Source organism: Salvelinus namaycush, chromosome 39 (assembly GCF_016432855.1).
Source record: "Salvelinus namaycush isolate Seneca chromosome 39, SaNama_1.0, whole genome shotgun sequence".
NCBI classification, from domain to species: domain Eukaryota; kingdom Metazoa; phylum Chordata; class Actinopteri; order Salmoniformes; family Salmonidae; genus Salvelinus; species Salvelinus namaycush.
This window is the reverse complement of record NC_052345.1, coordinates 9,179,064-9,194,572: the sequence shown is the minus strand read 5'-3', so window position 1 is coordinate 9,194,572 and position 15,509 is coordinate 9,179,064. Positions and strand designations below refer to the sequence as shown.

At 40.8% G+C, this 15,509-nt stretch overlaps 1 protein-coding gene across 1 annotated transcript; it reads right to left on the bottom strand.

The window, feature by feature from the left end:
* Nucleotides 1-13,308: 13,308 nt before the first annotated feature.
* LOC120032504 (transcription factor LBX1-like) lies at nucleotides 13,309-14,632 on the bottom strand. Its single transcript, XM_038978615.1, has 2 exons — nucleotides 14,305-14,632; nucleotides 13,309-13,808 (listed from the first exon to the last, which is right to left on the bottom strand). The coding sequence occupies exons 1-2, from the start codon at nucleotides 14,630-14,632 to the stop codon at nucleotides 13,309-13,311; spliced, it is 828 nt and encodes a 275-aa protein (XP_038834543.1).
* Between the last annotated feature and the right edge of the window lie 877 nt (nucleotides 14,633-15,509).

Sequence of the window (15,509 nt, the reverse complement as noted above, 5' to 3'; positions counted from 1 at the left end):
TGGTATATTGCCTGTTTTTGGTGTTCTGTTCTCTCATCTAGTGGTATTTCTATCTCCCTACTTTTACAATCCTGTGTTATTTATTCTGAGGAAATGTTCACATGATATATGTAAAAGCAATAATTTATGAATCCTAGAGGAAAACCTGGTTCAGTCTACTTTCCAACAGACACTGGGAGATAAATTCACCTTTCAGCAGGACACTAACTTAAAGCACAAGGCCAATTAGACACTGGAGATGCTTACCAAGATGACATTGAATGTTCCTGAGTGGCCTAGTTACAGTTTTGACTTAAATCGTCTTGAAAATCTATGGCAAGACTTGAAAATGTCTGTCTAGCAATGATCAACAACCAACTTGACAGAGCTGTAACGTAACAAAATGTGGAAAAAGGGAAGGGGTCTGAATACTTTTGGAATGGACTGTTTGTGCACATTGCCCAGGTGAGGAAAAGCACGGGGCACGCATCTAGGTGCCGCTTTTACGCATGCTTGCAGTAATTCATAAACATTCAATATTGGATAATCAAATTAAAATTCATCAATGATGAGGTATTCTTTGCATATTGTTTATGGCCAGAGTGTGTGGTAAACAGAATCTCATTTCCATTCCGATTCCAAACACTGCATAATGCCATTCTGTGTAAAGAATACCGTCTCAATGCGACCGAGATTGTCACAATGCTGACGCTTCACATGGAACTCCAGAACCCAAGAGATAAGTTCAGAAATGTCAAGCATTCCACTGTTCTTGATTGACAAACAACGAGAGAGACAGCATTATTATGGCAAGCTTTTCATTCATCCTCCCTGAGGACAGACATTGTTCCATTAAGGACAACAAAGTCAATTCAGGTAGGAACAATTCAATTAATTTACATCTTGAAACTTCAATATTAATTGAAGGTTGAATTATTAGTTGAAAGGAAATATATAATAAAATGTAGGTTAAGATGACTTGGGGCATTTGTTGTTAGTTACCAAGCAATGTAAACATGCAAAATGTAAGTTATAAACTTATGCTATGTCCAATTATCTCTCCTTTGTACCAAAGTGTGCATTTGTTCACTTCACTGATTTCAAAGGAAATTACTGGTATAATAAATATAGTTAGACTCCCACTAGCCCATGACTCCACCAATCCAATGTTTTAGATTTGTGAGAAGTAGTGAACAAGTACACACTTCAGGAGAAATTAGATATTATTGGGACACACTTGTACTTTACCTTTAGTGAAAGGAGAATATTCCTTGTTTATAATACAAAAAATCTGTTATGTTTACCCTGTGTTACCATATTGGTTCTTTCAGGGTGGATCTCAATGGTGACCCAACGCCCTTGACGGTCCAGAGTCAGAGAGTCAGAACATCAATCAGAGCGTTGCAGAGGTACTTGGTGACAAGTACCACTACGCAAATGCCATTGACAGCTCTCTGCTCTGGACTGTTGGGTACACCCCCTACATTCCCCCAGCTCTGAAAGGAAGAAGCTTCTCCTCTGTCGAGAGCTTCTTCCTGGATGAGTGGGAGCCACTGACACTCCTGCAGACTCCTCAGGTTCTGTCCACCAGTGTTTCCAACGAGGAAGACAACCTGATCCAGTCTGATACAGACCTTGTTTATCAGGTTCTGTTCACCAGTGTTGCCATCGTGGAGAATGACCTGGTCCAGTCTGCTGCAGGCCTAGTGTCTCAGGTTCTGTCCACTAGTGTTGCCATCATGGAGAATGACCTGATCCAGTCTGCTGCAGGCCTAGTGTCTCAGGTTCTGTCCACTAGTGTTGCCATCATGGAGAATGACCTGATCCAGTCTGCTGCAGGCCTAGTGTCTCAGGTTCTGTCCACTAGTGTTGCCATCATGGAGAATGACCTGATCCAGTCTGCTGCAGGCCTAGTGTCTCAGGTTCTGTCCACTAGTGTTGCCATCATGGAGAATGACCTGATCCAGTCTGCTGCAGGCCTAGTGTCTCAGGAGTTGTCTACCGGTGTTGTTATCGTGGAGAATGACCTCATCCAGTCTGCTACAAACCTAGTGTCTCAGGATAATGACTCCACACTGAGAGACTCCAACCAACCTGAGGTCCATGTGGCTGATGTCTCAACCAAGAGAAGTAGTCTAACCATCACTATTTCTATGGTTTCAACCCAGAGTTGCCTTGTTGCTTTACATGAAGTTGATGTTAGTGCTACAAGCCTGGAGCAATCTGCTGAGAAAATGTCTACCTCTACTACTGATGTCAACGACATCTCAACTGCTGCTGCCAAGAAGAAGAACAGGTGTGGATTATTCTCATCTCTCTGGAGAGCTCTCAGGGGGAAGGACAAGAAGCCTGGAAGAAATAACTCATACGTTATACACTGTTGTACTGTTATACTTATTAACTTATCAACTGTTTTGGTACTGATATCCAGTGTTAATGCCTTTTATTTATTTTGTCTCTATTTTCTATCTTTCCTTTCTTTAGGCTAAAGTGGCTTCCAAGAAGTAGGACATCTAGGTGAGGACACTCACTACTGAAGGCACCCACAATGATGCTTCTGTTTCTCCTCATCCCACCACCACCACACCAAGCTATACATTTTTATAGTCAGTAAACTTTTTTGTGTTGCATTTGAATGTGTTTGGAATCTTAATTGAAACCAAAAAACATCTCTAATGAGAGTAATTTTCATAGTCATGTTACACATATGGATTTATCATCAAATGTCATAGAATACAACCACAGATGCAGGGGTTTAGCAGTTCAACATCAGTACTTGTCAATTAATCACTGATTGACTTTCAACTCAGAATTTAGAAAACTGGGGCAAATATGGAAGAAAACTGTGTCTTTTAGAAGCATGTAAGTCGCTCTGGATAAAAGTGTCTGCTAAATCACTCAAATGTAAATGTAACAATGTGGAAAGATTGAAAACAACAATTTACATTCTGTTACAATATAACTACAATCACTTGTCAGCACCATTTTTTTATTTATTATTACATGCATTCTTGCTCGTAACCTCTAGATGGCGTAGCAAGCAAAGTTATGATGATTCACCCTCATAATTATGCTTTTATTAGCGGTTGGATGTGAATGCATGCTCATATTAGGAATTCCTGTAGGAGTTCCTACCCTATCCCATGAATAAGCATGATATTTTTATATTTCATGAGTTGACTACGGCATGGGGTCTCAAAGTGGGGTCTGCAGGGGGTCCATGGTCAGACCAAAAATAAATAAATAATCATTCATTTTTTAAGTAAATATTAGCAACATAGCTAAACAGATTAAACTAATTTTGGCCAAGGGATCTGTGAAATTAGTTTAGAGGGTGTAATCCAATTCAATGCAATATTATTCATCAACAAATTACATTATTAACCCTGGACAACATGGGCCTGGGAGGCTCAGAGGGACATTGGTATCCACAGTACACCAGCCTTATATATTTTTCTACTAAATACTTATTGTATATATATATTGTTTTACATAAAAGCACTGTAATGTGAACTTTAAAACTGCATAATTTTCTCTCTGATAACAAGAGGGCCCGAAGTGCTTGAGACTTAGTTCATCCGGCCATGCCCTGCCAAAGTCATAGTAAAACTCCTTGTATGCTTTTTTAAAGTTGTGTTCTGATTACAAGGGGATCCCTGATGAATTTGCTGTCAGAAAAGGGGTCCCCAGTCCCATAAAGTTTGAGAACCCCTGGTCTACGGCCCTGAGAGCCTCCAACCAACCTGATTTCCATGTGAGTGATGCTTCAACCAATAGAAAGAGAATTACCATTACTATTGATGCTACCAGCCTGGATCAGTCTGCAGATTTGTCTACCTCTAACACTGATGACAACATAATGTCTTCACCTAACACCAAGCAGAAGAAATATAGAACCGGATTCTTCACAGCTCTCCAGAGAGTTTTTAGAAGGAAGAACAAGAAGCCTGTCAGTAATACTCATACTCTGTAATACTGTTAATCATTAAACTAGGTTGATACTAATATCCCGTGCCAATAGGTATTTTCAGAGCTTTTTCTCTATTTTCTACCTTTCCTTTTTCAGGCTAAAGTGGCTTCCGTGAAATTGGAAAACATCCAGGAGGATGAGAACATCACGTCTCGAGATGCTCACGACTGCCGTTTCTCTTCTTTTTCCCCCATCCCTCCTTTCACTCTAACCCCCCTCCCGTCTTTTTTTGTGCTTTATTTATCATTAAAACCACAGTCAATTTCAAAAGAGGGTCATACCGCGACTCTCTTCATTTATGAATCTCTAAATCTAGAACCAAACCAGGAACACAGGGGTTGCTTGACTTTTTAGTCATAGACCTACGTTGATATCGCAGTTACATTCTAGCCTACAGTGATAACAATATTGTCAAGGGGAAAGTGAACAGTATAGACATACAGGTAACTGCCAAAATAAGGGAAACACCAACATAAAGTGTCTAAATAGGGTGTTGGGTCACCACGAGCCATTACAGCTTCAATGCACCTTGGCATAAATTCTACAAGTGTCTGGAACTCTATTGGAGGGACGCAACACAATGTTTCCACGAGAAATTCCATCATTTGATGTTTTGCTGATTGTGGTGGAAAACACTGTCTCAGGCGCAGCTCCAGAATCTCCCATAAGTGTTCAATTGGGTTGAGATCTGACGGATTTACGTTTGCTATGTTAGGTCTAGTCTACGAGACCAGGCTGGATCTGGTGACTGAGACGGCCATGGCATATGGTTTACATCGTTTTCATGCTCATCAAACCATTCAGTGACCACTCGTGCCCTGTGGATGGGGACATTGTCATCCTATGGGGGGCATAGCCATGGTAGCCAAAATAATGGCCTATCCAGCATTTTTATACCAGCCAGGTCGTTCAAGGTTAACGTTGAAAATTGGACGTCTATCCATGTCCTGAGGACGGGAAATGCCTTCATAACCGGCTACTAGGGGCAACAGTGAGTGCTATTACCATCAAATAGGTGGTGGATCCCATGACTCAGGATCAGAAGGTTGTCTGTTTGATCACACTCGTGGAAACTGTTATTTTAATTTTATTTTTATAAACCAAACCTTAACCATTTGTAAAGAGTGCCTGCACTTTACTTAACCCTTAACTTCAAAATTTGACATTTGGGGCAACTTCAAAATTGTAAGTTTGGAGAACTAATTCTGCTGTGAGAGCTTGTTTTACACATGCATGACCCTAAGCATAATGGGATGTTAAATGCTTAATTAACTCAGGAACCACACCTGTGAGGAAGCAACTGCTTTCAATATACTTTGTATCCTTCATTTACTCAAGTGTTTCCATTATTTTGGCAGTTACCCGTACATATTGAATTGTATGGCTACCAAATATGTACAGTGGCGTGTGAAAATATTCACCCCCTTAGCATTTTTTCGATTTTGTTGCCTTACAACCTGGAATTAAATTTATTTTGGGGGGGTTGTATCATTTGATTTACACAACATGCCTACCACTTTGAAGATGCTAAATATATTTTCTTGTAAAACAAACAACAAATAAGACAAATAAACAGAAAGCGTGCATAACTATTCATCCCCACAAAGTCAATACTTTGTAGAGCCACCTTTTGCAGCAATTACAGCTGCAAGTCTTTTGGGATATGTCTCTATAAGCTTGGCACATCTAGCCACTGGGATTTTTGCCCATTCTTCAAGGAAAAACTGCTCCAGCTCCTTCAAGCTGGATGGGTTCCGCTGGTGTACAGCAATCCTTAAGTCATACCACAGATTCTCAATTGGATTGAGGTCTGAGCTTTGACTAGGCCATTCCAAGACATTTAAATGTTTCCCCTTAAACCACTCAAGTGTTGCTTTAGCAGTATGCTTAGGGTCATTGTCCTGCTGGAAGGTCCAACTTCCATCCCAGTCTCAAATCTCTGGAAGACTGAAACAGGTTTCCTTCAAGAATTTCCCTGTATTTAGCGCCATCCATCATTCCTTCAATTCTGACCAGTTTCCCAGTTCCTGCCGATGAAAAACATCCCCACAGCATGATGCTGCCACCACCATGCTTCACTGTGGGGCTGGTGTTCTCGGGAGTGGTGAGAAGTGTTGGGTTTGCGCCAGACAGCGTTTTCCTCGATGGCCAAAAAGCTCAATTTTAGTCTCATCTGACCAGAGTACCTTCTACCATATGTTTGGGGAGTCTCCCACATGCCTTTTGCCGAACACCAAACGTGTTTGCTTATTTTTTCTTTAAGCAATGGCTTTTTTCTGGCCACTCTTCCTTAAAGCCCAGCTCTGTGGAGTGTATGGCTTAAAGTGGTCCTATGGACAGATACTCCAATCTCTGCTGTGGAGCTTTGCAGCTCCTTCAGGGTTATCTTTGGTCTTTTTGTTGCCTCTCTGATTAATGCCCTCCTTGCCTGGTCCATGAGTTTTGGTGGGCGGCCCTCTCTTGGCAGGTTTGTTGTGGTGCCATATTCTTTCCATTTTTTAATAATGGATTTAATGGTGCTCCGTGGGATGTTCAAAGTTTCTGATATTTTTTTATAACCCAACCCTGATCTGTACTTCTCCACAACTTTTACCCTGACCTGTTTGGAGAGCTTCTTGGTCTTCATGGTGCCTCTTGCTTAGTGGTGTTGCAGACTCTGGGGCCTTTCAGAACAGGTGTAGATATACACTGCTCAAAAAAATAAAGGGAACACTTAAACAACACAATGTAACTCCAAGTCAATCACACTTCTGTGAAATCAAACTGTCCACTTAGGAAGCAACACTGATTGACAATAAATTTCACATGCTGTTGTGCAAATGGAATAGACAACAGGTGGAAATTATAGGCAATTAGCAAGACTCCCCCAATAAAGGAGTGGTTCTGCAGGTGGTGACCACAGACCACTTCTCAGTTCCTATGCTTCCTGGCTGATGTTTTGGTCACATTTGAATGCTGGCAGTGCTTTCACTCTAGTGGTAGCATGAGACGGAGTCTACAACCCACACAAGTGGCTCAGGTAGTACAAAAAAAGTATGAATGTATGTACTTGTAAGTCGCTCTGGATAAGAGCGTCTGCTAAATGACTTAAATGTAAATGTAAATGTAAATGTAAGGTAGTGCAGCTCATCCAGGATGGCACATCAATGCGAGCTGTGGCAAGAAGGTTTGCTGTGTCTGTCAGCGTAGTGTCCAGAGCATGGAGGCGCTACCAGGAGACAGGCCAGTACATCAGGAGACGTGGAGGAGGCCGTAGGAGGGCAACAACCCAGCAGCAGGACCGCTACCTCCGCCTTTGTGCAAGGAGGAGCACTGCCAGAGCCCTGCAAAATGACCTCCAGCAGGCCACAAATGTGCATGTGTCTGCTTAAACGGTCAGAAACAGACTCCATGAGGGTGGTATGACGGCCCGACGTCCACAGGTGGGGGTTGTGCTTACAGCCCAACACCGTGCAGGACGTTTGGCATTTGCCAGAGAACACCAAGATTGGCAAATTCGCCACTGGCGCCCTGTGCTCTTCACAGATGAAAGCAGGTTCACACTGAGTACATGAGCACATGTGACAGACGTGACAGAGTCTGGACACGCCGTGGAGAATGTTCTGCTGCCTGCAACATCCTCCAGCATGACCGGTTTGGCGGTGGGTCAGTCATGGTGTGGGGTGGCATTTCTTTGGGGGGCCGCACAGCCCTCCATGTGCTCGCCAGAGGTAGCCTGACTGCCATTAGGTACCGAGATGAGATCCTCAGACCCCTTGTGAGACCATATGCTGGTGCGGTTGGCCCTGGGTTCCTCCTAATGCAAGACAATGCTAGACCTCATGTGGCTGGAGTGTGTCAGCAGTTCCTGCAAGCGGAAGGCATTGATGCTATGGACTGGCCCGCCCGTTCCCCAGACCTGAATCCAATTGAGCACATCTGGGACATCATGTCTCGCTCCATCCACCAACGCCACGTTGCACCACAGACTGTCCAGGAGTTGGCGGATGCTTTAGTCCAGGTCTGGGAGGAGATCTCTCAGGAGACCATCTGCCACCTCATCAGGAGCATGCCCAGGCGTTGTAGGGAGGTCATACAGGCACGTGGAGGCCACACACACTACTGAGCCTCATTATGACTTGTTTTAAGGACATTACATCAAAGTTGGATCAGCCTGTAGTGTGGTTTTCCACTTTAATTTTGAGTGTGACTCCAAATCCAGACCTCCATGGGTTGATAAATTTGATTTCCATTGATAATTTATATTGATAATAATTGATCTAGGATGTGTTATTTTAGTGTTCCCTTTATTTTTTTGAGCAGTGTATATACTGAGATCATGTGAACACAGGTGGAATTAATTTATTTACCTATTTATGTGACTTCTGAAGGTAATTGGTTGCACCAGATCTTATTTAGGGGCTTCATGACAAAGTCGGTGAATACATATGCACGCACCACTTTTCTTTTTTTTCTTTTTTAGAATTTTTTGAAACAAGTTATTTTTTTCATTTCACTTCACCAATTTGGACTATTTTGTTTATGTCCATTAGATGAATCCAAATAAAAATCAATTTAAATTACAGGTTGCAATGCAACAAAATAGGAAAAACGCCAAGGGGATGAATACTTTTGCAAGGCACTGTAAAGACCACTCTGAGATGCTTGATAGAATCCGACCACTAGGTGGCAGTGGCACCATACTTACAGGAGTAGAGAAACTTCCAAGTTATATAGGAGAGCTTTTGGGCGAGCGAGTGAGTGTATTTAACCAGAAGATGGCAGCCTTTGAAAATGTGTATCTTTTTTACTAATCTAATTCAACCCATCAGACGTCATACATTACATTTTCACATGAAATCTCTCTCAGAATGAGCAACAGCCTCAAGACACGCACACACACACACAGAGACAATATAGGCCTGCTGTATTTGAAATGTCTTTATTATTTTGGAACTTTTGTGAGTCTAATGTATACTGTATACTGTTTATTATCTATTTCACTTGCTTTGGCAATGTAAACATATGTTTACCATACCAATAAAGCCCCTTCAATTGAAATTGAAATTGAATTGAGAGAGAACGAGAGAGAGAGAGAACGAGAGAGCAAGAGAGCAAGAGAGCAAGAGATAGAGAAATTAGGTTTTGTGTAGTGGTAAAGCTCCCGGTTTAAATCGGTGACATTTTGACATCATTAAGATCTGTCTGCTCAGCGGTGTGCCGTCAGAAAACTGGACAGGCAATTTCTGTTTGCTGGAAATAGCTAAGCTAACTCGTTCTGCGTCTTTGGTTTTAATGCAGTGCAGGCAACTCAGCGGCAGCAGAGGAGAGAAAATATTTCCAAGGTTGGGGTATATATTTTTTACCAAGCCTATATGCGCCCCTCCTAAATCACATGCCTCGTGCGAATGATCAACTACAATTTGATTAATATGCAAATAGAAAGCAAAGAGTTCCATTTGAGCCTTCAGCGCGGGCTAATTAATCAACAGTTAAAGGAAATTAATACATACATCAATTCTGTCAGGAACATGCTTAGTTCAATCGCCCGTAAAATTGAAGTTTGAAGTATCAACTGGTTCTCAAGGAACGGTATGATTAAAACTTTGCTATTCATCCCTATTTAGAGACTTTCACTGACAACTCCATACCTGAGTATTTTATCCGATTTTGACTTTTGGTGCAGCTAACAATTTATGTAGGTTATTCTCGTGATTTATGTAGGTTATTCATAGAATACACACATACAACATGTGTAGATAATGTGCATTATATCTTCAGATAAAATGTAAAAGGCTAAAAAGATTGCTTGTACCTGTGGCTATGACAATTTGCTAGTTTGATATAAATTGGCCTATAAAACATTCGAACATTGGGTTGATTTAAGTTTAGATTGAAAACTTTGCTAAGATATATTTCTCCTTATTAGGCTACAGAGATAAGTTATTCCTGCTTTTCTAGTAATAAATGTTTGCACAATGAGGAAAAAAATAAACAGACAGATAAATGAATGGACCACAGAAGGGGAGGAAAAAATAGATGAAAAGAGAGAGAGTTTGGTGGCCAGCCCCATTGTTTCAGCAGGGACTCATGCATCAAACTTCAATTTTCCGGACGATTGAATTAGTGATTTTTTTCCATCTTGAACTGAAATACACTTAAGACCAACGGATTAATTACCAAGAACTGGTCCCACTGACTGTCGTATTAGTTATCGCCTTGACAACCGCTCATAAAATAAGCAAGTGAAATCCATAAACTTAGCCTGCCTTAACACTCTCCTCTCTCCCCGACCATAAATATGCTTTATTCAAAATAGGCGTGAGTGATATAAGGAGGTGGGGAGAATTCGAGCACGTTTTTTTTTTCTTCATCAAAACCGCAGGGGGTTTATTTGTCGACCACGCGCGCATTCAAGTCAAGTAGCCCGTCAATGCTCGCGCCGTTGTTTGTGTGGGTAGCCTTAGCCTATGTGTGTGTTCGTGTGGTCGTATAGCCTACCCATGTCCAAATATTATTGGAGAATCCTACAGTAGCCTAACATTGTCATCGGAATTAAATTGTATGTGGTCGTCCAGCTAATTAATTAAGGCATTGAGAATAGTCTGCTGCCTATTATTCAATTCTTGTCAAACCGTCAGTGTAAGCTAAAAGAATCGACCCTCATCCAAATAAATTCAACAATTTTGTTGGTTGTGTTGATAGTTTCTCCCACATTATTTCAGTCAATAATTGACTTTATATAAGTAGCTTACGTGTTCCCTTTGTAATAACAATGTTATTGAATATTGTAACGCTTTATTAATATTTTTATTTACATTTTTTAGGGAAGCTTAATTTGAAATGCAGATCAAAGTCCAGACACAGGATAGGTGTTCAATGTTAATAAGGCAAATATAATTATAAAAAGGCTAATTGAAAAATAACATATATAGAAATCATTATTATTATTATTAGCATTAGCCTTTTACGCCTACTACCCATTTATTTTAGTAAAGATGAGAAGCTATAGGTCTGCAAATTGTATAGATCACACGTTATAGGCTATAATAGAGTTGGATGATAAAACTCATGCGACCAGCTTCCAAAAAAGTATTGAAAAGAAAAGCCCTCTTTAGCAGCATCAATCCCCTTCTTTAAAAGACGGAGGGTTAAACAAGGCTCTTCTAGATCAAAAAGAAAGCTTTTCTTTATGACTTTTTCTCACATCACCATGTTTTCAGCTTCATTAAACTCCGCAAAGACAAAGGAAATAAAGAGAGAATAAGAAAAAGACATGAGAAGAAAAGCAACGAAAGACTCCTTTTAACTAGACTTTGGCATAACTGTCACACTCTAAACTCTTTATGACTCGGGCTACTTAACATGAAAAACACTCACACAAAATGTGCCGCATTTTGTTGTTTAGAAAAACGTTCCTGGACAAAAGTCAAACATATTATTTCAGGGCCTAAAAAGGGAAGAAAGACAAGTGGCTGGACAAAAAAAAGAGCCATTTTCATTGTAATTCATTGACTTGTTCCAAATGCCAGGCTAAAAAGGCAAAGAAAAGAGGCTAGACATTAATGGTCGCAGATGCCCTCGTGAAGAGAAGGGCCTGTGTATGCATTACGGCCTTTGTTCGCGGGGAGTTAAACAGTTTAAAAGGAGGGTTAAGTCAATCCATCAAATTGTCTGAAATTGTGAGGAAAATTCAAAAACCATATGGCCTCCAAACGTTTGAGTCCTTTTTGTACGGTGGGACACACTTGTCTCAGCATTGCTGCCTGCGGGAGACCGGGCGGGCTCTATTGTGACTTGTCACATCGGGGAAGGCATCTCATTTGTCCCCAGTTTTCATGCTTTACGCTCAAAATTATGGCCTCGTCCCGCAGCCCCGCAGAACAAAAAAACACCCATAAAGGCTCAGGAAAACTGGCCCAAAACTTTGTGTTTTTGTGGCATCCTAGACCCTCTTTTCTCCCCCAGCACCAGATTTGCGATTCTCACATAAATTTCGTCCCGAATGGGGAAACACGTTGCCGGGTCAAGAAGCCAAGACACGCATTTAGCAGTTTGAAAGAGAGTGAGATGGCTGAGCCACAAAATGTTTCGAGTATCCTCACAAATGGGATACAATGGAACAAAAAATATTGAAGTATTATAAGGGATCATGGTTGCTAAATAGGCTACTCTAAACGTCCATAATGTAGGCCTGCATTGAATTAGCTTCATAAAGGATTTCAGTCCCCCCCCTTGATTCTACATATAGTCACCATTTTTACTAGGACTAAATATCGAAATTATAATCTATCAGTATAATAATGACACAAACAGCGTGTTGAGAAAAGCCATTTTATTTCCATAGTATATACATTACAGAATGTGCATTGGTTTTCAAATACTGTCCTGATTTTAGAAAGGCACTTACAGGTGTACAAAACATAACAAATCTATTCAACCATAGAGTACTCTATTGTATCCAAACAAATGAATATATTCCTACGGTCCAGTAACTGTAGCTCCATGTCGAAATATCACCGCAGTATTTTGTATTTTTATAACCTTTGTTTGACCATTTCTCTATAAAACGCATAACTTGGTTTTTGATCCTTTGAATTTGCCTTTCGTATCATGCAACGCAGCATAATGATTATGGTTGGTGTAAATATGACTAGCTAATTATGTAAACGCTGTGTACAAACGGTCTGAACTCGAGTAGACCTATATGTATGATAAGGTATGTCTCAAAAAATAAACAAGCGATATAATTTAAAAGGAAAAATAAATAGATATGATCAACAAAACAAAACATGCATTTCAACATGCAAAACCTATCGAAAATATTTCATAAAACTGACATACTTAAAGCATATGACACGGTGTTACATAAATATGAACAAGGATCAATGTGTGTGTGTGTGTGTGTGTGTGTGTGTGTGTGTGTGTGTGTGTGTGTGTGTGTGTGTGTGTGTGTGTGTGTGTGTGTGTGTGTGTGTGTGTGAAAGAGATAACTAAAATAGGTGTGTGTGTGTGTGTGTGTGTGTGTGAGAGAGAAATACCTCAAAGAGGTGTGTGTGTCTGATAGACAATTAAATGTTTCAAAATAATAGCATTATCTTTAGTTCTGATTATGAAACCTATATTGCTTTCATTGACATTTGAAGACAAGAGGAAACTGTCCGACTGCTGATGAATACAAATGGTTATAGCACTGCATAGGCTATTTGTTGTACTGTTCATGCTTACTGTGAATATCTGTGTGCCGATACAAAAGTCACAACAGACTAGTAAATGTTCTGAGATGATGTACGAATATCAGCAGGGAAAAGTTACAATCGTAGTAAGGATTGTTACTGCTTGTTGTCGTAATTTTTGTATTTCATTATCCCACTGCGCAATCAGTCATCCACATCAATTTCTAGGTCTTCGTCGTCCTCTGAGCATTCTTTACTTGTTGTGTGGTCTGAAAATGGCGACAGGGGGGACATCCGGAGCTTGCGAGCGAGCTCGTACTCTTGTCCGCCACTCTGCGCGGGAGAATCGGCTCGCGGGTGATGTCCGAGCGTTCCGTTGGCGCATTTCTCGAGGTCAGCGAGCTTGGCGAGTTTCTCCAGAGGTACAACACCGTCACCTATAGTTTTGGCCGACTCCACGTCGGCCTTCATCTCTTCCAGATCTCGCTTTAGTTTGGCTCTCCTGTTCTGGAACCACGTGATGACTTGGGCGTTCGTTAGACCCAATTGTTGAGCGATTTGGTCTCGGTCAGCGGGAGACAAATATTTCTGATACAGGAATCTTTTCTCTAATTCGTAGATTTGGTGGTTGGTGAAGGCAGTCCTGGACTTCCTTCGCTTCTTCGGGGTGTTTCTTTGGCCAAAGAGTGTCATTCCGTCTCTCCCTGCACAAACAAAGATAAAATGTTATTAAGTCAGTGATATGTTGGTGTCATTCTCATGCTGCTATGGCATTGGCTCTGCAGGGCGTTGAACTCTGCATTTAAACATTTTAAACATATTTTGAGACATTTGACCCCAAATCAATGATAATTTTTTTAATAAGTTATATTAGCCTATATACCAAATATAAACGTAGACGTAATGTTATGCATTCATCATAAAGAGAACAATTGCACAATTCCAGCTGGTAAATTCATGAATAGCCTCTTTTTCATCCTTCCAAATTACGCACAGAAGAGATGCAATGTAACATTTTCTGGCAAACAATCTTGTTTAAAGCCTAATGTTCAATGTCTATTTTTAGATACAATATTACTTATTTATATTTTCACAGATCAAATGAAAAATAATAAATTCCCTTTAAATTGTGCATTGCACTGTTATGAAAGTAATATCGATATAATGATTATAATAGGCCATAAATACCATCATATTTACCTTCAGCTGCTTGTAGCACGCTAACTTCGAGCCCCTTGAAGGTTTTACTAGCTAGTTCTTCCAGGGCGCAGAGTGGTGAGGTTTGTGTGAGCAGTGCCCGGTTGGACAGAGCAGAGATGCTGGACGAACGGTGCTTCTCAGCGGATGAAATCAGGTGTGCTGTCCCACAAATGGTGTAACTTCGTTTCACGGAGGGTTTGTTTAGAATGTCTTGGATACTGAACGGTGTCAGTGGCTTATTCGAGTTTGCAGGTGGAGGAAGATGGTCCAACGGACTTCGCCTCCTATTCTCGACCGCATCACATTTGGCGACTTCTTTGGATGTCATTATTAGTGCGTTAGTCGTTACGCAAGCTAACTTTAAATTGTTTTGAATTGCTAACAACGAAAACAACAAACACAGATATCAAATAATATCGAACCCTATCGAAGAAACAGTCACATTACAGTCACCAAATGCACGCCATGGCTGCAAACTTTCTTGCAAAAAGAAACATAAAAAAGCCCTCCTAATTCCAAACCGGGATATCTTCTTGAAAGTATTATTCCACAAAAATACGTACAGACAATCCGAAGGAGAACTGTGCCTCCCTGAAAATGGCGAGGTCCAAAGAAGTTGCAGCAACAACTGACTAACAAGTTAATATTGATTAGGACGTAATCAATTATGTCCCCACTGGCACTTTCGCCCTCTCCCTTTCACTCTCTGACTATGTTGCAGTCCAGTGCAGGGCTTTTGCGAGTGGGATGCTCCCAATAATTACAAGGCATAGTTTGAAGGAGGAGGAGCCGGTTGGAATTATAACGGGTTGCGCTCTTATCATCTTTGGGTCTAAATTAGTCGTGGGGTGAGATACCAGAATAGGCCTTACGGTAAATGAGCAAGAGAGAGTGTGCAGTCAATGGGGGATTAAATCGCATTGCGTATTTAAGTATAGTATTACAGTAATAAACTATGTGTGATTTTTTAGAAGATAGATACTTTGAACATTTCCAATGTGAATATTGGAAATGATTTCAATGATTCTGAAATTGGTCAAATTATGCTATGCAGTGGATTAAGAAGTAATTACTAGTTAGTACAGAAAGTGATTTTTCCTCCACCAAAAGCGATGGTTTTGGATGAGCCTTTATTTTCTGAAGGCAATATGGATCTAGGCAATATATCAGGACTGATGATACAATCCTTCAGGGCGGGGGAGTGA

What these genes read in the sequence shown, in the direction of transcription:
- LOC120032504 (XM_038978615.1), bottom strand. Translation starts at nt 14,632, where the DNA reads ATGACATCCAAAGAAGTCGCCAAATGTGATGCGGTCGAGAATAGGAGG. An exon ending in CGTGCTACAAGCAGCTGAAG is followed by an intron (nt 13,809 to 14,304) that starts GTAAATATGATG and finishes TTGTTTGTGCAG; the next exon opens with GGAGAGACGGAATGACACTC.